This window comes from Manis javanica, chromosome 3, assembly GCF_040802235.1.
Source record: "Manis javanica isolate MJ-LG chromosome 3, MJ_LKY, whole genome shotgun sequence".
Lineage (NCBI taxonomy): Eukaryota > Metazoa > Chordata > Mammalia > Pholidota > Manidae > Manis > Manis javanica.
Genome location: NC_133158.1, coordinates 147,757,857 through 147,785,584, shown reverse-complemented (window position 1 = coordinate 147,785,584; position 27,728 = coordinate 147,757,857). Strand labels below are relative to the sequence as shown.

Genomic DNA, 27,728 nt, shown 5'->3' with positions numbered 1-27,728 from the left:
TCCGATATTCAATAATTGCACTTAGAATTCATATATATATATTATGAGATACTTAGACATTTTTTAGAATCCATATACCACTTCTACACAGATAAAAGATATGTGTCTATATATATATCAAATAAATTAGTTTTTGGTATTTCTAAACCATCTTCACAGTCAGTCTGACTCTTCTAAATTACTTTTTTTTGGCTTGAGTTGTCCAGGTCCAGTTTTGCTACACATCTTCTATGCCATCAAAGATTTTGATGATTCAGCATTTCTTGAGAGTACTTAGTTACTTCTGGATATTTTTCCAGGCCATTGACAACTCATTCTGCAAGTTTTGACAATAGCACTTCCTTGATCTTACCAGAAGATGTCAATGGAAGTTTTTCAGGTAATAACCAGAACTTAATCTTTCTTCAAGTGGTTTTTAAGTTTTTGCTGACTGAAATGTTAAGGGGTTGCCCTTAACATTTCTACTAGGAATAACAAGCCATTACACTTCCCAGAGATCTTACTCAGCTACTCATAGAGTACATAAAGGTATGACATACTTGGTGTCATAATTAACATAAAGCTCCAGCAAGTCTATTGTAGATGATATTTAGCCAAGCTCACCTACATTTCTTTTCCTGAACCTTTGAGTCATGTTTCTGCTCTAAGGACTCCAGGAATCTCTTTCCCTTAGGGGATTTTCTGTCAAATTGTACAAAACTGTGACTACGGCAGTGACAGCTGTCATTGGCCTACAGTGTGATTTCAGAGATGTTTGATTTTTTTCCAGTTGACATGTTTGAGACTGATTCATCCATACTGGGATTTTTTAGCCAGAGAGGACAAGTATACTTCTCTGTTGGACTATGGAGAGTTTAAAGAGCATTTTAAGCTGAAGAGTAGGCCAGGGTCTCAAGGGGCTTGGAAAGTATTTTGGATTTCATTGAACTGTATTCTAAGGGGAAGTCCCTGTGGGATTTTATACACAGCAAGGACTTGAATTGGATTTTTTTTTCTTTGAAGCACACAGTCATGTTAACCAAGTGATCAAAGTCTGTATCAGCAGTAGAACAAATGACACTGTATACATTGTGTTATTACCATTGTATCACATCAGGAGGAGTCATGATATAACATCACTAATATAAAATTGTTACCAAAAATGTTTATCTGAAATCTAATCGTAGGGCAACAAAAAACAGAATCGTAGATTCTGGTTTTTGCGCATTCCACAAAAAGCTGGTCTGCACTTTTAAAAAATGTCAGTGTTACAAAAGACCATAAAAAAGGTAAAGAGGTAAATAGTTCTAGATTAAAGGAGACAACTGAAAGGAAAGGAGCGACACATAGCAGCAATTCACCGGAGAGTTCCGCTTTTTTAGGGAAAGGTGCTGGGTTATATAGGAAGGGGCATGAATTGATTGAGGTGTCACTTCTACGGGGCTGGTGGCTGTTGGCTAGGTGCTGGGATTGGGAGGGGGGCGAGAGGTGATTGGGCTTCAGGTGGCGCCAGCGGGAACTGAGGACCCCGAAGAGAAGCCGGAAGTTTGCCATCTTACTGGTGGGGACCCTTCATTCCCCCCTTTCTCCTCTATGGGTTTGTGGACATTGCTTTCTCTCTGGCTGCTTCCTGCTGAACAGGGGCGGAGAAGGGAGTGAGGGCTTGAGGATTGGGAGGAAAGGGTTGATCGGACTCCCCGCAGTAAGGACGAGTAGATGTGGACTTCTTCAGGTTTGGAAATCAATGAAGGTTCCCTGTAACCATAGGTTGAGGACCTGTTGATTCCAATGGTGCCAAGAGGATATGGGTGTCAGGAGCCAGGCGTCTGCGGCCATTGTTTCCAGGAACAGTTTCCAGTGGAGAGAGGGGTCCATCTCAGCATGTGGTGAGGAGGTCACGTGAGGGTGAGGGATCTTCTGTGGCCAGAAGCTGGTAGTTCCTCAGTAAAAGCTGGTTGAAAGCTTGATTAGAGATTTTTCCGACTTGGGATTTGATGAACTTTATTATACAGGGTAAGAAGAGACAGGCGAGAAGAATGATTATTATGGGGCCTGCAATGGGCTAGAGCTAGGTGAGGAGGGGGTTTGTTAGTATTGAAGAGAATGGGTTGGAATTGGAAGCAGAGTGGAGGCTGGAGGCAAGGTCGGTGAGTTTGGTAATGTTAGTTTCTACAATGCCGGAATAGCAGCACTCTTTCCAGAGGAAGACGCAGGTGCCGACCTTCTCGGCTGTAAGCAGATCTAGGGCCCGCCGGTTTTGAAGGGTGACTTTAGCTAGTGAAGTGACCTGTCTTTGGAGAGAGGCTAGAGAATCGGCAGTGGATGTCAGGGCTCCCTCAAGTTTGGCGTTGAGATCTCTAACTGCCCATAGAGAGTGACCCAAGGCTTCTCCCGAAAACCCTGCCCCAATGGCTGAGGTGATCAAAGAGCTACTGACCATGATGGGAAGGAAAGCAGCTCTTTTTGTGCGTGAGGGCAAGGGAGATTGGAGCTCAAGGAATTCTGCCATGCTGTAAAGTGTTAACTGTGGGATTAGGGTGACGAGAATGCAGGGTGTATCGGAGTTGAGAGGCAGTGAGTTGAAAAGACTGCCATTACACCAAAAGAAGTGTCCCGGTTGCGTAAAAGTCTTAGAGCCGGAGGTAGGGGTGTAGATAGAGAGGCAGTGAAGTGCACTGGAGGGGGGGTGGAGTTGGGCCTACACAGTGGTGGATGGTGAGATTATCTGCGTATTCTGGTTCCCATAGGGGTATGTCTGCCAAGGGGCAGAGGGGTTGTCTTTCTGCATGGAAGGAGTAGTTGGAAATATTAAGGGGCACGGCGGCCAGCAGTGGGCGCTGTAGTGATGCACACAAGAAACAATTGGCGGTGTTAAGGGTGTGGTTGAGAAAGATGGTGGTGTCCTGAATGAGCTGTCACGAAGAGTAGGAGAAATGAGAAGAGGGGCGGGGATAAGAAGATAAAGAGGCGCCGTCAAGAGTTTGGATAATGACTTTTTCAGAATGCTATCTGATGCAACTTGAGAGATCTGGGAATGAGAGGGAACATACTTTTGAGAGATATGAAGGGTACCGTGGGTGGTCGAGGACACCCCCCCTCATAGTAAACTGAGGCTGTGACTCTGGCAGCTCATCAAGAGTCCCAAGGATCTGGGATTGATAAGGAGAATGAGCCGTTGGGATATTTCATGAAACGGTTGGAGGAGTAATACTGTGGGTACTGGAAGTTACTCATGTAGTGAATTGCACAAGACCAGTAGGGACATCTCCTGTAGGTGTCTGGCTATCGCCTGCAATAGGCTTGTTTTTGGTCATAGAGGAAGCAGAGGTAGGGAGAATAAGGGTAGCTGCTAGTGAACACTTCGGTGGAGGGAGGAAAGTGGAGGTATAAAGGCTCAGAGCAGCTTTTCAGAGGGCAGTCTGGTGTGGCAATGAGGGCAGTAACTTTTGTTTGATGCTGTGTGTAAGTCTGTCTGACTTTGAATCGCCATACAAAGGAGGCTGGGGTGGCGGGGAAGACAATAAGAATGAGGAAAAAAGCAAGAGAGCAGTAAAGGAGGAAAAAGTCATGATTCGGATATGGATGGCAAAGGGGGTGAATGGGATTTTGGAGGAAAGAGGACAGTAAGGTCAGGAGTCTGGAAGGAGGGAGAGTCTGTAAACTTTTGTAGGTTAAGAGATCTTTTAGGTAATGTGGGGACAGAATGGTAAGGGGCGCCCTGAATGTCAGTTTATGAGCTGCCTTCTGCAAGAGCTGTCTAGCAGCTAATGCTCGTAGGCAGGGGGCCCATCCCTGAACTGTGGGGTCTAATTGCTTGGAGAGATAAGCCACTGGGGCAAAGGATGGGCCATAATATTGGCTTAGGACTCTAGAGCTTGACTGGACCTCTCATGAATGTATAATGAGAAGGGCTTCAACAAATCAGGAAGATGGAGAGCTGGGGCTTCTACAAGGGCTTGATGGAGCTTAATGAAGGAGTGTCGGGGTGAGGAGGATAATGGTTTTTTAGGGGGACTCTTGCTGAGGTCGTATAGGGGTCTTGCCAACAGGGAGCAGGGAGAAGTTAGGGATCTATGCTCTAAAATATCTAGCTAGGCTTAGAAAGGAAAGGATTTCTGTCCTGGTTTTGGGAATGGGCAGGTCAGAGAGGAGCTATTTTCTGTCTAAGGTAATGGACTTTCTTTGTTGAGATAGAAGGAATCTGAGGTAAGTGACAGAAGGGGAAGAGATTTGAGCTTTGACAGGGGATACTTGGTAACTTCTGGAAGCTAAAAGGTTAAGTAGGGAGGCAGTGTCAAGTTGAGACTGTTCCCACGAGAGACTGCAGAGTAGAAGATTGTCTGTGTATTATAAGGTGGACTTGGAGTGATCATTATGAAACTGTTTGAGGTCCTGAGCTAGGACCTGTCTAAAAATATGGGGACTATCTCGGAAGCTTTGTGGCAAAACTGTCCAAGTGAGTTGTTTAGAATGTCTTGTGTATGGGTCCATCCAGGTGAAGATGAAAAAATCATGGGAGCAGGGGTCTAGAGGGATAGAAAAATGGGTCTTTGAGATCTAGGACTGAGAAGTGGGATGCTGAGGCAGGGATCTGCGATAAAAGGCTGTATGGATTTGGAACTAAGGGATGGATAGGGACAACGGCCATGTTGATGAGGTGAAGGTCTTGGACAAGGCGGAAAGATCCGTTGGTTTTTTTTAACAGCTAATATGGGGGTATTAAATGGGGAGTGAGTGGGTCTGAGGTAATTTATGTTTAAGAGATCTTGAATGATGGGTTGGAGGCCTATGAGGGCTGAAGTGGTTAGGGGGTATTGGGCCTGACAGATATACTGAGAGGGGTCACGTAATTTGATAGAGGCAGGGGGACATAGGGCCACGGAGGGGCTTGTAATGTCCCAAACTTTGGGATTTACAGGGTGTATGAGGGCGGAACCGGAGCTTTCATTGGGTAGAGGGGGGTTGTCGGCTATGAGGGCCATCAGAAAGGGAGTACTGGGGGCTGTGGGAGTGGATATAGTTATGGAAACGTGGAGGAGGGAAAGGTTGTCTCGTCCTAGTAAAAGGATGGGACACTGGGGCATAACTAGGAAGGAGTGGGAGAAAGGTATGAGACTGTCTAGGATTGTGCATAAAAGGGGGGGAGGGGTTTTAATGGGAAAATCTGTTTACCTCCTACCCCGACTATAGGAGTAATGGCTGGCGTGGTAGGGCCCCGGTATTCTCACAAGACTGAGAAGGTGGCTCCTGTATCTAGGAGGAAGGAGATGGGGCGACCGTCTACTGTTAAAGTAACCCTGGGCTCCTGTTTGGTGATGGAAATGGTCGGGCGAGAAGCCCCAGGGCCCGATCAGTCTTCTTCTGCCAGCCCCACTATGGCGGGCTTAGGATGGGGGTTGTTCATCCAGCCTCCCCTTTGGGTGCTTGGGCAATCAGACCCCCAGTGGCCCTTTTTGTGGCATCTGGGGCATGGGGTGGTAGGAGATCTGGGGGAGGGGCACGCCCTTGACCAATGTCCCTCTTTTCCGCACTTGAAAAGAGGGGGGACTTGTCTGTAGAGAGGCGCCCAGGTTGTGGTTTTATCAGCTGGGCCAACATGTGGAAATTGGCCTGATCAGCCGTTTGTTTACCGCGTTCTTTCTCCTCCTTCCGGTTATGGAAGACTTTAAAGGCTACTGTTAGGATCTCAGTCTGTGGGGTAGCGGGGCCCTGTTCTAACTTTTTGAGTTTAGCTTTAATGTCGGGGTAGCTTTGAGCTAGGAAGTATGTCATAAGGACATGTCTTCCTTTAAGTGTTTCTGGGTGTAGGCTGGTATACTGTAATAGGGCTTGAGTGAGTCTGTCCAAGAACTCGGAGGGGGTTTCATCTCTCTTTTGAATTATGTCTTGGAGCTTTTGAAAATTGACTACTTTACGAGCTGCCTTTTTCAGACCTGCTATTAAGCAGGAGGCAAAAATATTTGAGAGCAGAGACTCATGGCGGTGTTATAATCTCAGTGCAGGTCTTGTTCAGGGACAGCAGTGGGGCCAGGGGGATAGGTGGGGTCAGTCTTGTGGGTTTCGGTAGCGTACGTTTGGGCGAAGTCCCAAACTCGTCTACGCTCTTCAGGGAGGAGAGTATTGGCCAGGAGCATGAAAATGTCATGATGTGTGAGGCTGTAAGACTGGAGGGTCTATTGAAACTCCCTGATGTATGTCGTGGGATCAGTGGAAAAGGAACTTAGGCGTTTCTCTAGTTGGGCTAAATCTCCTAAGGAGAAAGGGATGTGAACGCGCACGATGCCTTCGGATCTTGCTACTTCCCAGAGGGGGGTGATAATTTTGGGAGGCCCTCGGGACCAAGTCTGAGGGGAACTGAAGGGTTCTGGCTCAGTCTGTGGGGGAGTGACGTGGTCTAGCCATGCCTAGTCGAGCAGGTCCTGAAGTGCAGAAGGGGGGGCAAAGAAAATAAAGAAAGATAGAATTGGACCCACATGTCGCCAGCTAACAGCCCAGCTGCTTGCCTCTGCTTCTTTAGTTGGGCTTGAACTCATGACTCTGAGGTTAAGAGTTCCATGCTCTACTAATTGAGCTACAGCAGGGCTGCAGTTAATTGCTTATGGAATGCGTTGTTTTCTATTCCTGCCACATTGGCAAGTGGGGGAAGGGCATAGCTAGAAGCAGGGAGAAGCAGGGGCGGTGTTTCTACATATCTTTAAGGTCTCCCTATTTTCAGAGCGAGGAGTCTTGGCAAGATATGTTTTTGTGGACAGATAACTTCTAAGGACTGCACATGTTTTTGTGGACAGATAACTTCTAAGGACTGCACCAGTTTTTGTTTAGCTTGTGCTTTCCCATGCTGCGTTCAGACATGGGGGGAGGTGCTTTCCCATTCTCTCTACAAACATGTGAGAAGATAAAGGCGGTCCCTAACAGGGGAGAAACAGGTGATGAGGGCAAAGACGGAGGAGGCCCTTGGGACCTAGTTAAAGGGGGGGCTGAAAGGCTCAGGCTTAATCTGCGGGGACGAAGGCGGAGGAGGTGAGATGGGGGAGGAGATGGTGGGGGAGGAAGGGAGAAGGGCTGTTGTAGGAGAAGAAGGGGAAGGGAGTGAACGGGAGGCTTCTGCGGGGGCGGCGGCTTGCAGGCTAGGAGAACTTGTGAGGAGGTGGGGGGGTAGGAGGAGGTGGAAAGCTTCGATATAGGGAATCTCCTTCCATTTTTTCAGGCGCTGGCAGTAGTTAAAAAGATCCCGAGTGATGTTAGGATCAAGAGTTCCCCCTGCGGGCCATTGGTTGTTATTGTCTAGGGGGTATGTCGGTCAATCTTGGGAGCAATATTTACGGAGAAGTTTTGGTTATATATCAGGCATCAGGGAGAGGGTAGCCAGATGCTTAAGCAGGCATTCAAGAGGTGAACCTTCAGGGAGGGATGAGGAGGCTCCCATGGCTAAAGGACAGAGAAGGAGACAAACAGGGGAAGACGAACGGAGATCCTCGGACTGAAAGCAGACCACAAGGAGACAAAGGGTGTCCCCAGTGATCCTTGGTGGTCTGCGGAAACTCGTATACGAGTCGGAATTTCTTAGGAAGTGTGGGTCGTCACCCAGACTTCCCTAAGAAGGCAGAGTGCCGGAGTCACGAGGTACCTAGCGCTAGGCATTTTCGGCGGACGGAGCAGAAGGAGGAGGGGGGGAAAAGGGAGCGTTCTCATCCACAAAGGAGTCACCTCGTTTATGGCTGTTGTAAAGGGGTGCCTGAGAGTCGGCCGCAGCCGTGAAGGCCTGAGGCGGGGATTTATGACTGTCAGAGGAGGGGCCTGAGCGTCCGCCGCAGCCGTAAAGTCTTGAGGTGGGGATTTATGGCTGTCGGAGGAGGGGCCTGAGGGTCCGCCGCAGCCGTGAAGGCCTGAGGCTGGGAGCGTTCCCTCCTCATCCCCGAGCGTCAGGGCCTTCCCGGACGATCACGGTCAATGGCACTGCGATAGCTCGGAGAAGAGTGGCCCACTCCGGAGGGAAAACTTACCTAAAGGCCAGAGAGGAGTGGTGAGTGTGATGAGCCAGTGCCGGAAAAAGAGGACGAGGGCAAGCTGCTGCTGGTGTCGGGTGGAAGACGGGGCCCAGTTGGGGTGTCCCGTCTCCCAGGTTTCGGCACCAATGAAAGGAAAGGAGCGACACATAGCAGCAATTCACCGGAGAGTTCCTCTTTTTTAGGGAAAGGTGCTGGGTTATATAGGAAGGGGCATGAATTGATTGAGGTGTCACTTCTATGGGGCTGGTGGCTGTTGGCTAGGTGCTGGGATTGGGAGGGGGGCGAGAGGTGATTGGGCTTCAGGTGACGCCAGCGGGAACTGAGGACCCCCGAAGAGAAGCCGGAAGTTTGCCATCTTACTGCTGGGGACCCTTCAACAGCAACATGGCAATGTGTATGCAAAGTGTGTGGTTCTTGCTAGGGCCCTGGAATTTTATTTTTTTTAAACCATAAAATACATTATTTGTGACATTTGGGGAAATTTGTGTGTAGATACTATCAGTGTTAAGTTGTTAAGTTTCTTGTGTGTGAGCATTGTATTGTTAATTATGTAGGAGAATGTCCCCATTTGTAGGAGGTACATGCTGAAAAGCTTCTGGGAGACTTAAATATCTACAATTTACTTTTTGGTAGTTTAGGGGAAGAAATATATATAGTTGGAAATGATAAATTTGGCAAAATGTTACTAATTCCTGAATTTAGGTGGAGGGTGGTGTTCATTGTACCATATTTTCAACTTTTCTGTACTTTAAGCTTTTTTCAAAATAAAAGAGGATAAAACAAGCATATGAAGGGTGAAGACCTAGAGAATCCATAACGTCGATTTAGTACTTTAATCATAGGCTCAGACTTCATTCTTTATTGTATGTGACATGATGGTCTCTTAGAAAAAATTTCAGTGAAGTTGACCGACATTTGTAAAGTACCAGAGGAGTTGGATAATTCTGTGAAAAAAGTGTTCAACTGTTTCAGAGTTTAGATAAGAATTGCGAGATTAGGTAAGTAAGTATGGTCAAATTCCAGTAACCTTTTGGTAATAAAAGGATTATTCTTCATAGTTAAGTATCCTAGATCACTAAAATGTGGGTGGGTGTTTTAAAAATCTCTTTTACCCCTAAAACTTTTATTTTGACAACTGAAGGCTTCTAAAGTAAAAGTCTTTTTAAAGAGCAACTGTCTGAATAAGTGTATTGATGAAGTTTTGTACTTGTTATCCTAAATGTTCATCGTTTTTTTCTTGAAAGCTCAATACTTTAAGAGTATGTTTTAGGATTGGTCATTTTGGATTCATAGTCTAATTTTGGCTCATATTTTTTCATGCTTTGTATAATTTTCTTAATACTTTAAAACTAACTTGAAATATATTCTAGTTTTGATTTGTTTATGTCTGTCTTGTAGAGATGTTATTCTATCCCTTATTTCCTCTTTTTTTTCTTTTAGTAACATTGTATAGGATTTAACTTACATAATTTGGTTTCTTTTATATGAATTTAATTTTTCAGTATTTTTAGAAGGAATCTTGGTTCAGATAACTTTTATGACTTTATAGAGCTCCCTCTTATGCTGAAATTCTGGCAGCTCATTTTCTGAGGATTCCTGGCTGTGATCCCTCTCCCATCTTTAGTCTGGGCCTTCTGTTTTGCTTCTTCCTTGTCCTAATCCTGCTTAATTTTGATACCGCTTCCAGCAGTTGCTCCTCATTATGAGCCCTGTCCTGGAAAGGAGCTCTGGCTAGTTAGTTTTGAAAGTTCACAGGGCTATAGCTCTTTACTGTTTTAGGCCTTCCCTTGGGTCTCTTGCCACCCATATACCACTGGAGTAGGCACGCTTCCTCCGAGTGCAGCTGCTGTTCTGGAATTGGCCCCTACACTTGCTAGCTAGTACTCTCTGGCTCTTTCAGAATTCTCCCGTTACCAAGTTCTGTAATGAGGCCGAGTTGCCTCTCACACAGATGTTAAAGCACCAGATTTGGTAGTTTGTTCCCACCACAAACTAGTAGTATTCTGGGGTTCTTGGTGGGGGTTGGGAGGTAATTTACCATTTAGTTATATGGTAAATGTCTTAGTTTTTGGTGTTGATACCTGGTTGCTCAATGATATGTAGGGATTCAGGAAGATCAAAAAATGCCACCTCCATCTTCAAAGAATCTGGCAGATTCTTTTGCCTTATCTTAAATTGGGTGCTGAATATGGTTTAGTTTTTTTCCTTAATACTGTTTTTTTGATAACTTACAAGATAGCTTTATGAACATCATTTATTTTATGATGATGACAGGTCAGTTGAGAGGGGTGTTAATCTTAAACCTTTAGGCTTTTGTCTTTTTCATAGATTTTATAAATAGATGTAATAGATTTTTGTCTTGTGATACTGGATTTTATTTGTCTCTACTATTGATGTGATTATCTAACAGCTTTTTTTATTAGGGTACTTTTTCTAATCAGTTGAAAGTTTGGAAGTTATTAACACTTCAGAACTGTATGTGAATAGGAGTAAGTAGATTCAAGGTTTTGAGGCAAAGGAACTTTTTCATTTATTACTGGTGACCATTTTGCTTTCTCCTGAGTTGAAGCTTTGTGCTAGAGTATAGTGAATTTAATAGCTAAGGCAGAAAGAAGTGAGGCAAGGATTCAGTGACCTCTGGCCTTATGTGATTGAACATTTAAACAAAACAGCATAACATTTTCTTTTAAAATGCATTTTTTAAGTGAAAATGAGTTGACTTAGGCATAGGCAGTCCTCACGGTACAATAATAAATGAAAAAATGATCATGCAAGCTGAACCTGTGCCAAGCTATTTGAATAATCAGTGGGAAAATTACAATGGTTTTGTGGCTTTAAAATTTTGTTAAATAGTAATTCTTACTGTTAATTGTAAATGCATAGTGAAATGGTAAAACTGCTATTTAGTATAGTATAACTTAAAATATTAGAAACATTGAGAATTGTTTTATTTCTTTGTTAAAAAATCTTATCAAGTAGTTTAAACAGTATTTGCCTTTGCATGTTTTCTATGACTTGATGGCTTTCAATATTTTGTTCTTTGTACTTTGAATGTCATGAAATATCTCCAAGAGTTTCTTTAATTTGAAGTATTTTCCTGGAGTCACTTCCTCTGGGACATTATCATCCTTTTCATCACAGCCACTTTCCTCATTGATGTTGGTAAGTTTGCCTTCTCTAACTTCCTCTGGCTGCACATCTAGAGGGGTTCACAGTGATAGTGTCAGCAGTGCCCTGGCCGGCTCTTTCTTTTGTAACTCCGCTTACACTAGATTTGAATTTCACTTCCAGCATTGTCTTTTTTGTTCTTGTTACTTCGCTGCACTTTCATCTTTTTTGGTTAGTCCACTTTCTGGATTATCCATGTGTACAATGTATGTGGACTTACCATTAAGTGTCAAGGAGGCAACAGGACTGCACTGGTGGCTGCTTGCTGTGCAGTGACCAGTAGCTAACAGACTGAAAGAATGGACATGACTGGTCACAGATGATGATGTTCATCTGTTACTACTTTTTTTATTATTGAAGTATAGCTGATATACAGTCTTACATTGGTTTCAGGTATACAACACAGTGGTTCAACAGTTACACACATTTCTAAATCCTCACCCCAGCTAGTGCGGTTACTATCTGTCAATATAGGAAGATGTTTACAGAACCATTGGCTGTATTCTCCATGCTGCACTGCCATCCCTGAGACCAACTTATATTAGGGATGTTCATCTGTTATTTATGTGATGATTTGTAGACTGAAGAGCTAGCAGCAAAGTTTGTACTTTATGTAATTACAATTAATATAATGGCAACTGAAATTTGATACATGTTGTTGGGGCCTGGAGTCAGTTAACTAAACCTTGGTAGAAACCATGATAACTGAAATTCGTGCATATCAGAATCATACCAAGTGAGAACTCTGCCTGTAATGTAAAAAACTGGCTGTACTTGGATTTAGTAAAAATTGCAAGGTGATAATGGGACTGAATCTGAGAAATTTACATAATAACATAGTTGTCTTTCAAAAATACTGTCATTATTTACAAAAAATAGATTAAGGAATTTTAGGTAAACTCTTTAAAGGAGAATGTGTGTGTGCATACACTAAGGGCAAAGGTCTGAAAGGAGAAAGTTTTAGCAGTTCTTGCCCTAATATATTCCATAAACAACTTCTTTCTATGATCTGATTTTTGTGTATTGCTCAGTATTCATACAATTAAAGCCTTCATTTTTGTGATCTGAGTTAGTTCTGGCAGATGGTTAGGTTAGGTCCCTCTTATAAATTCCCCTCTGTAGATAACTTTGTTGCTTTTTTCATTACTGCAGCAGAATTATTAGTAGTGGTATGAGGTCTGAATTTATTTTTTCACATAAATGGAGAGGGAAGAAGGATGGAAAAGGTTAACACAAGTACCTAAAGTACTAGTGTAAGCTTTTTTTTAATGTGCAAATTTTGTAACAAGAAGGGGCAGAAATCCAAAAATGTATTTATTATAAACATTTAGAACATACTGAACAGTATAAAGAAAGAAAAAAAAATTAAAATCACCTGTAGTTTCACCACTCAGATACAACCTCTATTAATATTCTGATACATATACAAATGTTTCTTTTTCATACTTGCACACATACTCTTTCACTTGTACATGAAATATTTTAAAATGGGATCATATTGTATAGGCTTCCTCCAAGTGAATTTCGAGGGTAAGTCTTTGCTTATGTAAAATATACAAAAACAGATTAGATTAAAATAAACACAATGTCAGAGGGGAAAAAAGGTGGCGGTGTGAGAAGTGAGGCAGAAATCTCCTCCCAAAAGCACATATAATAGGAAAATACAGCAAATACAACTAATCCTTAAAGAGTGACCAGAAGGAAGACTACGTCAGATGGCCTACATCTGGGCAAAAGAGAAGATCTCAAAGGAAAGGGGAAAGTAACAAAGCTGTTACCCAGCAGTACCCAAGCCCTCCCCCGACCCCAGCTCACCGGTGGGAGCAAGAGAAACAGAGCAGGGAGGGAGTAGAAGCCCAGGACTGCTAAATACCCAACCCTGGAGATCTACTCCAGGAGCATGAACCCATATTGCATAGTGATATGGAGATTAAAGAGGTTGTAATATAAAGACAGGCAGAATACTCAGAGAGACTGAGATTACAGCCACTGGTGGAGAACAGGTACCCACAACCGGCTGCTCTGGGACAAAAGAAAGGTGGGTTGAAAGACTTCCCAACAGTGAGGGTTGCTACAGGGGCAAGGATTACACAGAGTTTGCTGCTCAGGAGAAAGGACAGGTGGACAAAATTGTTCCGGTGCATTCAGCTCAGCACGTTGGGAACTTTTGGGAGCTTCAGGCGTTCCATCCCCCAGCTGGCAACACAGCCCCAAAGTCCCCCCACCATGTCACACAGCCTGCCGCTTCTTCCTCTCAGCTTGCACTGGCTTGCAAACCTACTGCCCTTGACATTGTGCCAGGCCAGCCAGAGGGCAGCCCTGCCTACAGCAGCTACAGGGGCATATCCAAGAGGCTGGTCCTTGTGCGTTCGGCTTACTGGCCCTGACAGTGGAGTCAGACATTGCAGCGGGGAAGCAGGAAAGAGCTCTTTCCTCCTGTCAGGCACTAGAGGGCGATGCCTACACAGAGCTATTATTCCACATTAACCCATAGGATTCTGAAAAGACAGAAGCTTGTTCAATCCAAAATCCCTCAAACACTGAAAAGAAGGATAAGTGAAACTGAAATTACCAATCTTCCTGATAAAGATTTCAAAATAAAAATCATAAGCATGCTAATGAAGCTACAGAAAAATATTCAAGACCTCAGGGATGAATTGAAGAAAGAGATAGCAACTTTGAAAAATACAGTATCTGAAATGAAACATACAATGGAGGAATTTAAAAGCAGACTAGAAGAGGTACAGGAGATGGTAAATGGAATAGAAATTAGAGAATAGAAACACAAAGAAGCTGAGGCACAGAGAGAAAAAGGATCTCTAAGAATGAAAGAATAATAAGACAACTCTTTGACTAACCCAAATGGAACAATATTTGCATTATTGGGGTGCCAGAAGAAGAAAGAGAAAAAGGAATAGAAAATGTCTTCAAAGAAATAATTGCTGAAAACTTCCCCAGTCTGGGGAAGTAAATAGTCTTGCAGGCCATGGAGGTGCACAGATCTCCCAACACAAGGGACCCAAGGAAGACAACACCAAGACATATAATAATTAAAATGGCAAAGATCAAGGACAATGACAGAGTATTAAAAGCAGCCAGAGAGAAAAAAGATCACCTACAAAGGAAAACCCATCAGGCTATCATCATCAGACTTCTCAGCAGAAACCTTATAAGCCAGAAGGGAAAGGCATGATACATTTGATGCAATGAAACAGAAAGGCCTCAAACCAAGAATACTTTATCTGGCAAGATTATCATTTAAATTTGAAGGAGGGATTAAACAATTTCCAGATAAGCAAAAGTTGAGGTAATTTACCTCCCACAAACCATCTCTACAGTGTATTTTAAAGGGACTGCTCTAGATGGAAGAGCTCCTAAGGCTAGTGGTCACCACAGAAAATAAAACCACAGGAAAGGAAGTAGACCAATCAATTACTAAGGAAATACAAAATTAAATCAGCTACCCACAAAGTCAGTCAAGGGATATACAAAGAGTACAGAAAATGACACCTAACATATAAAGAATGAAGGAAGAAGAAAAATAAGGGAGAAATAATAGAATCTTTAGACTGTAATAGCATAATAAGCGAGTTAAATTAGACTGTTAGATAATAAAGAAGCTGCACTTGAAACTTTGGTAATGACGAATCCAAAGCCTGCAATGGCAGTAAGTACTTATCTTTTGATAATCACCTTAAATGTAAGTGGTCTGAATGCACCAATCAAAAGACATAGAGCTACGGATGTTACAGATTGTATAAAAAAGCAAGACCCATCTATATGATGCCTACAAGAGACTCACTTCAAACCCAAAGACATACACAGACTGTAAAAGTGAAGGGATGGTAGATATTTCATGCAAACAATAGGGAGAAAAAAACAGGAGTTGCAATACTTGTATCAGAAAAAATAGACTTCAAAACAAAGAAAGTAACAAGAGACAAAGGACATTGGTAAAGGGGTCAGTCCAACAAGAGGATATAACCATTATAAATATCTATGCAGCCAACATAGGAGCACCCAAGTATGTGCAACAAATACTAATAGAAATAAAGGGGGAAATAGAATGCAATGCATTCATTTTAGGAGACTTCAACACTCTACTCCAAAAGACAGATCAACCAGACAGAAAATAAGTAAGGAGACAGAGGCACTGAACAGCATATTGGACAGATAGACCTAACAGACATCTACAGAACACTCCACCCGAAAGTAACAGTATTCACATTCTTCTCAAGTGCACATGGAATATTTTCCAGAATAGATCACATACTAGGCCACAAAAAGAGCCTCAGTTAATTAAAAAGATTGAAATTGTACCAGCCAACTTCTCAGACCACAAAGATAAGAAACTAGATAAATTATGCGAAGAAAACAAAAAGCCTCACAAGCACATGGAGGCTTAACAATGTGCTCCTAAATAATCAGTGGATCCATGACCAAATTAAAGCACCTCAAGCAATATATTGAGACAAATGAAAATAACAGCTCAACACCCCAACTTCTGTCATACACAGCCAAGGCAGTTCTAAGAGAAAGGCATATATCAATACAGGCCTATCTCAAGAAAGAACAACAATGCCAAATGAACAGTCTAAACTCACAATTAAGGAAACTAGAAAAAGAAGAACAAATGAGGCCCAAAGTCAGTACAAGGAGGGACATCATAAATAGCAGAGAAGAAATAAATAAAATTGAGAAGAATAAAACAATAGAAAGAATTAATGAAACCAAGAGCTGGTTCTTTGAGAAAATAAACAAAATAAATGAACTGCTAGCCAGACTTATCAAGAAAAAAGAGGGTCTATACACATAAACAGAATCAGAAAAGAGAAAGGAAAAATAACTAGGGACAGCACAGAAATACAAAGAATTATTAGAGAATACTATGAAAAATTACATGCTAACAAATTGGAAAATCTAGAAAAATGGACAACTTTCTAGAAAAATACAATGTTCCAAGACTGATGCAAGAAGAAACAAAATCTGGACAGACCAATTACCAGCAATGAAATTGAATTGGTAATCAAAAAACTATCTAAGAACAAACTGAACTAGATAGCTTCACCACTGAGTTTTACCAGACATTTCGGAAAGATCTAATACCTATCCTCCTTAAAGTTTTCAAAGAAATAGAAGAGGAAGGAATACTTCCAAACTCATTCTGTGAAGCCAGCATCAGTCTAATATCAAAACTAAGCAAAGACACCACAAAAAATGGAAATTACAGACCAATATCCCTGATGAACATAGATGCAAAATATACTCAATGAAATATTAGCAAACTGAATTCAAAAATACATCAAAACAATCATCCATCATGATCAAGAAGGATTTATTCCAGGAATGCAAAGATGGAACAATATTTGGAAATCCATCAATGTCATCCATCACATCAACGAAAAGAATGACAAAAATCACGTGATCATCTCCATAGATGCTGAAAAAGCATCTGACAATATTCAACACCCATTCATGATAAAAGCTCTCAACAAAATGTGTATAGAGGTCAAGTACCTCAACATAATAAAGGCCATATATGACAAACCCACAGCCAACATCATACTTAACAGTGAAAAGCTGAAAGCTTTTCCTTTAAGATCGGGAACAAGACAAGGATGCCCACTTTCCCCACTTTCATTCAACGTAGTACTGGAGGTCCTAGCAATGGCAGTCAGCACAAAGAAATAAAAGGCATCCAGATTGGTAAGGAAGAAGTCAAAGTATCACTGTTTGCAGATGACATGATATCATATTAAAATACCCTCAAGAATCCACTCCAAAATTACTAAAGCTAATAACTGAATTCAGCAAAGTTGCAGGATACAAAATTAATACACAGAAATCTGGTGCATTCCTATATACTAATGATGAACTAGCAGAAAGAGAAATCAGGAAACAAATTTCATCAAAAAGAATAAAATAGGGGCTCTCTTGTCCCCTCCTGGCCTGAGCCGGGAGCTCTGTCCTCTGGCTTTCTCTCTAAATAAAAGCCTTTGCCTTGCTCTCCTTAAAAAAAAAAAAAAAAAAAAAAGAATAAAATACCTGGGAATAAACCTAACCAAGGAGGGAAGAGACCTATGCCCTGAAAACTACAAGACACTCATGAGAGAAATTAAAGAAGACACCAATAAATGAAATACATCCCATGCTCATGGATAGGAAGAATTGATATTGTCGAAATGACCATCCTGCCTAAAGCAATCTACAGATTCAATGCAATCCCTATCAAAATACCAACAGCATTCTTCAACGAACTAGAACTGTTGTAAAATTCATATGGAACCACCAAAGACCCCGAATAGCCAAAGCAATCCTGAGAATGAAGAATAAAGCTAGGGGGATTATGCTCCCCAGCTTCAAGCTCTACTACAAAGCCACAGTAATCAAGACAATTTGGTACTGGCACATGAACAGACCCATACATCAGTTGAGTAGAATAGAGAGTCCAGATATAAACCAACACATATATGGCCAATTAATATATGATAAAGGAGCCACGATATACAATGGGAAAATGACAGCCTCTAACAACTGGTGTTGGCAAAACTGGACAGCTACATGTAAGAAAATTAAACTGGATTACTTTCTAACCCTATACACAAAAGTAAACTCGAAATGGATCAAAGACTTGAATGTAAGTCATGAAACCATAAAACTCTTAGAAGAAAACATAGGCAAAAGTCTCTTGAATATAAACATGAGCAACTTTTTCCTGAATGCATCTCCTTGGGCAAGGGAAACAAAAGCAAAAATAAACAAATGGGACTACATCAAACTAAAAAATTTCTGTACAGCAAAGGACACCATTAGCAGAATAAAAAGGCACCCTAAAGTGTGGGAAAATATATTTATAAATGACACATCCTATAAGGGGTTAACATCCAAAATACATAGCGAGCTCACATGCCTCAACACCCAAAAAGCAAATAACCTGGTTAAAAAATGGGTGGAGGATCTAAACAGACACTTCTCCAGAGAAGAAATTCAGATGGCCAACAGGTATATGAAAAGGTGCTCCACATCACTAATTATCAGAGAAACGCAAATTAAAACTACAATGAGATATCGCCTCACACCAGTTAGTATGGCCAACATGCAAAAGACAAAGAACAACAAATGCTAGCGAGGATACGGAGAAAGGGCAACCCTCCTCCTATATTGCTGGTGGGACTGTAGATTTGTTCAACTATGTGGAAAGCAATATGGAGGTTCCTCAAAAAACTAAAAATAGAAAGACCATTTGGCTCAGGAATTTTACTCCTAGGACTTCACCCAAAGAAGAAAAGATCCATGATTCAAAAAGATATATGCACCCTTATGTTTATTGCACCCCTATGTACAATAGTGAAGACATGGAAGCAACCTAAGTGTCCCATCAGTAGATGAATGGATAAAGAAGAAGTGGTACATATACACAATGGAATATTATTCATCCATAAGAAGAAAACAAATTTTACCATTTGCAACAACATGGATGGAGCTAGAGGGTATTATGCTTAGTGAAATAAGCCAGGTGGAGAAAGACAAGTAGCAAATGATTTCACTCATCTGTGGAGTATAAGAACAAAGCAAAACTGAAGGAACAAAATAGCAGCAGACTCACACACTCCAAGAAGGCACTAGCAGTTACCAAAGAGAAAGGCAGTCTGGTGTGGAGGGCGGGCGGGAAGGGAGAAAGAAGGAGATTAAGCAGTATTATGATTAGCACACATAATATAGGGGGTCACTGGGAAGACAGTATAGCACCGGGAAGACAAGTAGTGACTCTATAGCATTTTACTATACTGATGGACAGTGACTGTAATGGGGTATGTGGGGGAGACTTGATAATATGGGTGAATGTTGTAACCACAATGTTGCTAATGTGAATCATTCATAAGATTGTACATCCATGATCTATCACCTAACTTCAGTGATTTCAGTACATAGGCAATCTTATTTTGTCCATACCCACGTAGGCTTTTGCATTGTTTTGAAGCCAGTTCCAAGAAAATATTTCGGTGTATATGGTTAAAAATTTTATGTTTCCTCAAATTGCTTTCCAGAAGGTTGTTAACAGTGTACACTTGACAGAGATAAGATTAAGAACCCCTTAAAATTTTTTTAATGTTATAGGTTAGATGCATCATATTCTTCAGGTAAATACAAAAAATCCTAATAAAGTGAATTTGGGCATGCTTTTGATCTGGCAACAAAGTTTCAGTTTCCCATTGATAATGACCCTCATAAGAGTGCTGTAACTGTTAGATTAGAGTCACCATATAATTTGTTGTCTGAACTGGGATGCTTCTGAGATTTGGAGAATCCACTATTAATAATAATACCAGTATGACAAGCATAAACCAGGCCTATATATTGGCACTGCTGGGTTGTATGCTCATCCTATTAGATACGGCACATAAGATGTATAATACATAGAGTAACTATCATGTAGTCAGTAAATGATTATGGTAAATTATGGTAGCTTTATTAAAGTGTTTATGCCGTATATAAGTATACTATAAAAATCTTCTCTTTTTAAAAGAAGTATTTTAAATTGGCAACTCAGAAAGTCCTGTTACCAGTTTGTTCCTGTGTAACTTTGGAGACGACAGTGATGACCTTTTTTTAAAATAGGTTGAATTTTTGTAATTAAGATACCATTTGTATTAACTTTGCAGCTGGAGAATGCTGGAGGAGACCTTAAGGATGGCCACCACCACTACGAAGGAGCTATTGTCATTCTGGATGCTGGTGCTCAGTATGGGAAAATCATAGACCGAAGAGTGCGGGAACTGTTTGTACAGTCTGAAATCTTCCCCTTGGAAACGCCAGCTTTTGCCATAAAAGAGCAAGGATTCCGGTAAACTTTTCACTTATGTTTATATGAGGAGATTAAACTTAGATTGTGGGATATCTTAATATTTATTTTCTTGGGCACTGCATTTTTTTATGAACATAAGACATGCAGTAGTTTTACAAGAAGGTTCCCATGCTCCTGATTAAAAAAGCAAATTAAAGGAAAAAAGTGGTTGGTTAGATTACCTTAATTCTAATTGCAGTTATAAGAATTTACCATTTAAATATTTTATGTTCTATAGGATTTCTGGGTCAGACTTAGATTTGACTGTCATGGTCATTCATTTATGCATTCCAGAGCATTGGATTACAGGAATATATACTGTGGCTAGAATACCTCAGTGAGGAGTCTACTCCAATGAATCTCTTGCTTCCTATTCCAAAAGACTATTTACTAAAATATGAAGAATTTCTAAGCCTAAAAAAAGGGCTAATTCCATAGTTTGCATATTTATACTTAGAACTAATCAAAACGACAGTCAATTTTTTTATAGTTTCTTCTTTTAAGAGCTATTTCTGATTAATTCTATGCCTTTTCTCATGGAATTAATGTTCTTTCTTAAGAGTGTTATCTAAAGCCAGTAACTGCAGTTTATATCCTTAATTGGATCTTAAATGTTTCTGCTATGTTTCTTACAAAATAGAATGTGTTTAATTTTTTAAAAACTTATTTTTTTTCCATTAGAAAAAACGGTTAACTTTTAAAGACCTTTCAGACATGTGCACATTATCCTGTGATTCTTGTTTCTGAAATAGAGTGAATTGGAAATCAGAAGAGGCAGGTTTAAATTTAATTCTGTTCTTGTCTTAAGATAGAGATTAAAAACAGCTATGTCTTTTAAACTGGAATTTTAGAGTAAGAAGGGACCCTGAGTTTATCTAATTCAACTGTCTTGATTTGTCAGCAAGAACCAGTTTTACAGGAATCAAAAGACCGCTGTGGCTCTCTGTCAAATTCAAGCTCCTTTACCGGTCCCCCCGACTCAAAACAGACAAAAAATCCCCAGCAAATAACCTAGACTCAAAGTTTTAGAATAGAGTAGCCAAATGCTTGGCAATAGAAGTCTATTTGTTTTTTCTGTCACCTTATTCTAAACAGTTCCTCAATCCTGCTTGTGCCTAGAGGTTCTTTATTGTATAGGAGAACAGGCACTACAGCACTGTGGTTTTTCTTACTGTCATTCTTTCTGCTAAGACATCTATATGAACACCCTTTCCTCCAATAAATGTTAGTTTTATGGCATGAGAGGCTTCTTAACCTATCTCTTCTTAGAATGCTTTGTGGCTTACTGAGCCTTGAATTGCAAGTTAGTTTCAAAATAAGAGCAGGGTAGACTAGAAGACTCAGAATGAGTGATTAGCTCTTCTCAAGACTTACTGAGATAAGAATTTTCATAATTGCTGTAAGTACTGCTTGAGTTTTATCCTTAACTAGTAAGTCCTTTGCCTTTTCTTTTTAATTGTATTAATCTTACAGCCTTGAGTTGTTTAGCAGATTATGAAGAAGAATGCTGATCAGTTCCATGGTGGTTATCCTTCATAAAACTAAGTATATACTGAAATTCTAGAGGTCTTTTATTGTTAAGTATTTTTATAGAATTTTAGCTAATGCAATTTTAAGGAATTACATTACATATCTACCCTTAGGGCTTAGCGCCATACCTCTTTGAATTGTTATCTTAAAGATGTCAGATTTATCATCTGACAGGAGATAGGCTAACAAACATAATGTATACCATAATTCATGTTCCTGGCACAAAATTCAAAGAATGGCGTTTTTGAACTCACTTAAATTGTTATTTTAAAAAAATGCCTTAGGTTTCTGAGTAATTCTTGTGAATTTGATGTTTGTTATATTATTCTTCTGGGTGTATTATAAGCCTAGAACTTTAGATTGTATGTGACAGACAGCCATTAATTATAAAGTGAACTGTAATCTAAATTTCTAAGTAGCTTTTGGTGAGATCTTGGAATGGATTTTCCCTTAGAAATAGAGATAAAGCAAGATATCTGCAAAAGCAAACTTAAAATGAGTTTGAGGGTACTTTAAATTGGGTCTAGGGCATAAGTATGCCTGTACTGTTAAGTGATCATTGGTAGCAAACTGGAAAGCATGCATAGTCTGAAGGTTCAAGTCTCCCTCTTACTCCAGTTATTTGTAGCCAGGCAACAGTGAAGGCCCAGTATTGCCAGATTTTCTTCTCTTTTTTCCTAAAGAGAATCTAGAAATCTGAATTTTTATGTGAAATTCATAACACTAAAATATCCTAACTTTTTTTGAGTGAATGCTAATGGCCAAATTAGATGTGTCAGTGTCTAGGTGAGGAGCATAGACTTTAGTTTGCAGCTTCCTTTATGTTAGTTCAACTCCCAAGTTAACACATAGAATCCTCTAAGTTGTAATGTAGCTAAGTGACAGTGTTTACCTGGGTTCTGAGAGCAGGACATTTGGCAAAATTCATTTATTAGCCCCCTTTCTTGGGTATCAGGTAAAGCTGTTGGGAATGTTGGATAGGTTTTAAACAGACAAAGTTAGGTAATTCTTCATATTTTGCCGTCACTTGTTGTAGTGTTCTGTTTTGAGTCATTCAGGACCATCATAATACCTTCAGTTGTCCTTCTGTGACCTGCTTTGCTCCTTGCCTTCCAGAAGGATTATATTTTCTCTATCTCCTTTTAGAATTCTCATTTATTTCCTCCATTGATGAGGAAAACAATGAAAACAAATTCATGCTTACCACAGATAGAAACATTGGTATTTATATATTTGAAGTTTCTGCTTGTTAACAAGTGACTGTTGAATTGATAGACTTCCACACACTGCAATAGAATAAAAACAACTAAGTTTTGTAAGAGGATATTAATTAGCTATGATAGAATCTGGATCTGCTCCAGCCTACCAAAATTAGAACAAAATCTCTGAATCTGTATTGAGTCTTCCTCAGTGCTAAAAGGGAGAAAGGGGATAGACTTTGTATAATGATTAGCAGTTAGAGATTCTTCACTGACTCTCATTCTTAAATCTGCAGAGCTATTATCATCTCTGGAGGACCCAATTCTGTGTATGCAGAAGATGCTCCCTGGTTTGATCCAGCAATATTCACTCTTGGCAAGCCTGTTCTTGGAATTTGCTATGGCATGCAGGTACATCTGTGAATTTGCTTTAATAGTTGACTTAATTTTATTATGTTTGTGACTCCTATATATTAGTGTTTTCTGTCTTTAGATAATTTAGGATATTTAGTTATATGACTAATTTGTGTATATTACAACTGTGTGAATTGCTGCACTAGTATGGCAGAACTGCGCAAGTGGGAATCTAGGAATCTAGTTTCAGAAAAGTAGCTATATTACATCATACAACAAAACATTGTTCATGAAAAAATATCAATATTCAGATTTACACAAGTTGCAGAAATAGTACACACAGCTACACAGCTTCAGTGTACTTTTACTCAGTTCCATCATAGTTGACATTTTTAACCATTTGAGTATAAGTTGCATTCATGATATCTCATTACTTGTGGTATTTCCTAAATACTAGGACTCTCCTACATAACCACAATACAACTATAGAAATCAGGAAGTTAGCATTTATTCAGTGTTAGCATCTAATCCATATACTTCCATTCACATTTCACTGTTGTTCTCATTAATGTCCCTTATAAATCCCAGATCCAATCTATGACCATGTGTTGTATTTAGTTGTCTCTTTAGATTCCTTTAGTTTGGAACTATTCCTCAGTCCTTCCTTCTCTTTTATGATCTTACAGGTTTTAAAAAAATATATTTTCTAGTTACTCAGTAGACTATCTCTCAGTTTGATTTGTTTGAAGTTTCCTCCTTGTTAAATTCAGATTATGTATTTTTTGGCAGGAGTACCACAGAAGTGATAGTGTGTTCTACTTAGAGCATCTCATTAGGAGGCACACAAAGTCAATTTGTGCATGACAGTTGTTGATAATTTTGATCAATTGGTTAAGTTGGTATCTGCCTAGTGTCTCCACTGTAATGTTAATAAATATATGTACCTTGGAATTGTATCAAAGCAAGATAAAATAGGGACTAATTGAAGTCTTTCAATAACCTATTCTTCTATGAACTAATGTTTAGACATCTCTTCTGGCTGCTCTGCTACCTTTTTTGCTGTATTTTTAAGTAATACAGGTTTTCCAGACAAGTAGAATGTGATTATTGATTAATATGATAGAATATTGAGCCAGTAACATGCTAAATTCTCACTTATCAAAGAATGATTCATTCAGTAAGATCTATTTACTAACAGGTAGAAATATAAATAAATACATTTAAGAAAAGTTATCCCTGGTGGTTGTAAGCAAAATTATTTTCTGGTTGAGATTATTTTAACAATGTACCTTATTTAACCAGATCATCTGAAAATTGAGATAGCTAGAAGAGTATTCTCTGAATGATATAGTATTGTTAATAACTGACATGTTACAGTATTTTTCTTTTTGTATCAGAAACAAGATACTTTTATTTAAACCCAGAATTTTGTGCTATGATAAGAAGAGCCAAATATAGTGACTATGGATTCACTTATTTGTGAATTATCTTGCCCTCTTTTCACCTTTTGGCTTTAGTACTACTAAAGTAGAAGGGAGGACAGGGTCAGAATACAAACAGAATTAATCTAATTTTTAGATCCTAATTGACCAAAATGGAATTGGTATTAATTAAAATACCGGTTTTTAATTTCTTCAAGGTAATTCTGGTCCTTCCTATTGATTATTGAGAGTTACCAGTTAATTTTCAATTTCTTACATGTATGGCTTTATTATAAAGATGCTGTATTTTTCTCTCAATTACTGAGTTGTTTTAAGGCCTTGGATTGAGGCTAATTTGAAATTTTAGTAAATGGGCAAAGTGAGTCTTTTTTTTTTTTTAAGCTGATTGAAACTTGTGCTTTGATATGGATATTGCACAGAGGGAAGCTGTTTAAAAGGTAGAAAGTGAACAAATTAGTATATTTTCTTCTAGGTGACTGAAGCTTTCAGTAAAGGAAAGAAACATAAGTCAATATTGACATAGAATGTGAATGTTTTTATTATTCCTATTCTTGATACAAGAACAGAATATTAGAAATCACTGGTCTGTAAAACAGCTTTACCAGATTTTGTTTCTTGCTAATTGTTACAGTTTTCCTCTTTGATTTAGAGGAAATACTGATCCCTAAAAATATGTGAAGTACAAAGTACAAAATCTATTTTCTTCTCTAGGCAACAAGCATTTGAGAGAGGAAAAAGAGCCTTTTACATAAATGTTCTCTGAAAAGCTAAATGGTGATTATGAATTTGACATGGATAATAATTTTAGATTTTCTCATTTTGTATTTGAATGAATATGTTTTCTTAGAATAGCCTGCATCCTGATTGAGTTGAACATTGGAAATTGGCAAAATATACCTTTGCCTTAGAATATAGTATTTACATAATGTATTGATCTCCCTTGCCAGAGTAGTCAATATTAATCATATAGCACAACATATAATTAAATGGTTTTTAATATACTGAGAGGCATTATAACATTTTGTAAGGAAAAGTCTCATGAGATTTTTTTTTTTTAGGACAGTGAAATAGGTCTGGAAAATACTTCTTTAAGTGATAATGGCTGACTGTTTCTCCATTATGTCGGTTCCCCATGTAATTGTAAGACCACGTTTTTCTGTCAATTGCTAGGGATCTTTTGGTAGCCAGAATAATACCTCTGAGTATTATTAAAATACTCAGAGCAAAATAAAAAATTTTACATTTTTTAGTATATCAATGTCTTCTATACATTTTTATGTCTTCTGAACTTTTATAGTAGGATAATGGAATAGGCTAATCTTGGTCCTTTGGGCAGAAATTACTCTCTTTTCATAAAATACTAATGTAGATGATACCATCTAGCTAATAAGCTGTTTGTAAAGGACTGCCACTTCTTAGTGACTATAGTTTGGGTAATTTTAGCACCAAAGGTCTCACTCTATTTTGTACCTTTGGCCCCCATGCTCCTCCATGCCATCCTGAAATTTTAGTAATTTCAGTGTCATGTGTACCATCTTTTCCCATTAGACTCCCTTATCAGAGCCTTCCTCATTGCTTCCTGGTAATTCTTTGCTTTACAAGAAAAAAGTCTGTCCTGCTCATTGCTCCCTTTATCTCTACTCATTGACCCCTCCCCTTGCCCTCTGCCTTAGCTTAAGGAATAGAATATTAGAAATTTTGAAACTCCCTTTGTACTTTTCTCCATTCACATTCTTCTCTCTTCCCACCAGAAGTAAAACTCTTCCTGAATTTGTAGATTTATACTCGTTTTTATCTCTAAGTAATGTAATGTATTGTTTAGTTTTTGCCCATTGATCTTTATGTAAATAAAATCCTACTGAATGTATATTTTCAGCTTTGGTTCTGAGATTAATTCATGTTAATAGATTTAATTGTAAGTTATTTCCACTATTGAATTTATTGTTTGAATATCGCACAAATTATACATTCCACTGTTAGTATTCCTGGTCTTTTTCCAGTTTTTTTCTATAATAGACAGTATTACCATCAATATTTTTATACTTTTCTTCCAGTGTTAAACATATACAAAACTTTTCTCAAGGATAGCCATGAGTTGAAATTCTGAGTCTCAGCCTCACTAGGTAATATTTCCCTCCAAATTATATTCCCACAGCAGTAAATAAAAATTCCTTGTGCCCTGTATCCGTGCCACACCTTGACATGATCAGGGTTTTTTTTATATTTTTTATTTTTTTATTAAGGTATTATTGATATACACTCTTATGAAGGTTTCACATGTAAAAACAATGTGGTTACTACATTTACCCATATTATCAAGTCCCCACCCATACCCCAATGTAGTCACTGTCCATCAGTGTAGTAAGATGCCACAGATTCACTATGTGCCTTCTCTGTGCTACACTGTGTTCCCGGTGATCCCCTACACCATGTGTACTAAACATAATACCCCTCAGTCCCCTTCTCCCTCCCTCACCACCCGCCCTCCACACCCCTCCCCTCTGGTAACCACTAGTTCATTCTTGGAGTCTCTGAGTCCGCTGCTATTTTGTTCCTTCAGTTTTGCTTCATTGTTATACTCCACAAGTGAGGGAAATCATTTGGCACTTGTCTTTCTCTGCCTGGCTTATTTTACTGAGCATAATGTCCTCCAGCTGTATCCATGCTGTTGCAAATTGTAGGATTTGTTTCTTTCTTATGGCTGAATAGTATTCCATTGTGTATATGTACCACATCTTCTTTATCCATTCATCTACTGATGGACACTTAGGTTGCTTCCATATCTTGGCTATTGTAAAAAGTGCTGCAATAAACATAGGAGTACATATGTCTTTTTGAATCTGAGAAGTTGTATTCTTCGGGTAAATTTCAAGGAGTGGGATTCCCAGGTCAAATGGTATTTCTACTTTTAGTTTTGAGGAATTTCCATATTGCTTTCCACAATGGTTGAACTGGCTTACATTCCCACCAGCAGTGTAGGAGGGCTCCCCTTTGTCCGTATGATCAGGGTTTTTCGTTTTTGTTTTTGTTTTGCATATCTGAAGAGGTGTTAAATGGGGTCACATGAAGTCTTGATGTTCATTTTCCTTATTGTAAGATTTTATGTTTATTTGCCATTAGTATATGCTTTATTGTAAAAGCTTGTTCATGATTTTTCCCCATTGTTTCTGTTTATTGTGTTATGTATCTTGGATACTTTTGC

The 27,728-nt window shown here is 39.5% G+C and overlaps 1 protein-coding gene across 1 annotated transcript in view; it reads left to right on the top strand.

The window, feature by feature from the left end:
• The window catches only part of GMPS (guanine monophosphate synthase), a 94,705-nt gene that overhangs the window by 25,104 nt on the left and 41,873 nt on the right, over positions 1-27,728 (top strand). The window contains exons 2-3 of the mRNA XM_073232183.1: positions 19,820-20,001; positions 23,027-23,141. Coding sequence (XP_073088284.1) covers positions 19,820-20,001; positions 23,027-23,141 — 297 coding nt within the window. The remainder of the gene's footprint in view (positions 1-19,819; positions 20,002-23,026; positions 23,142-27,728) is intronic.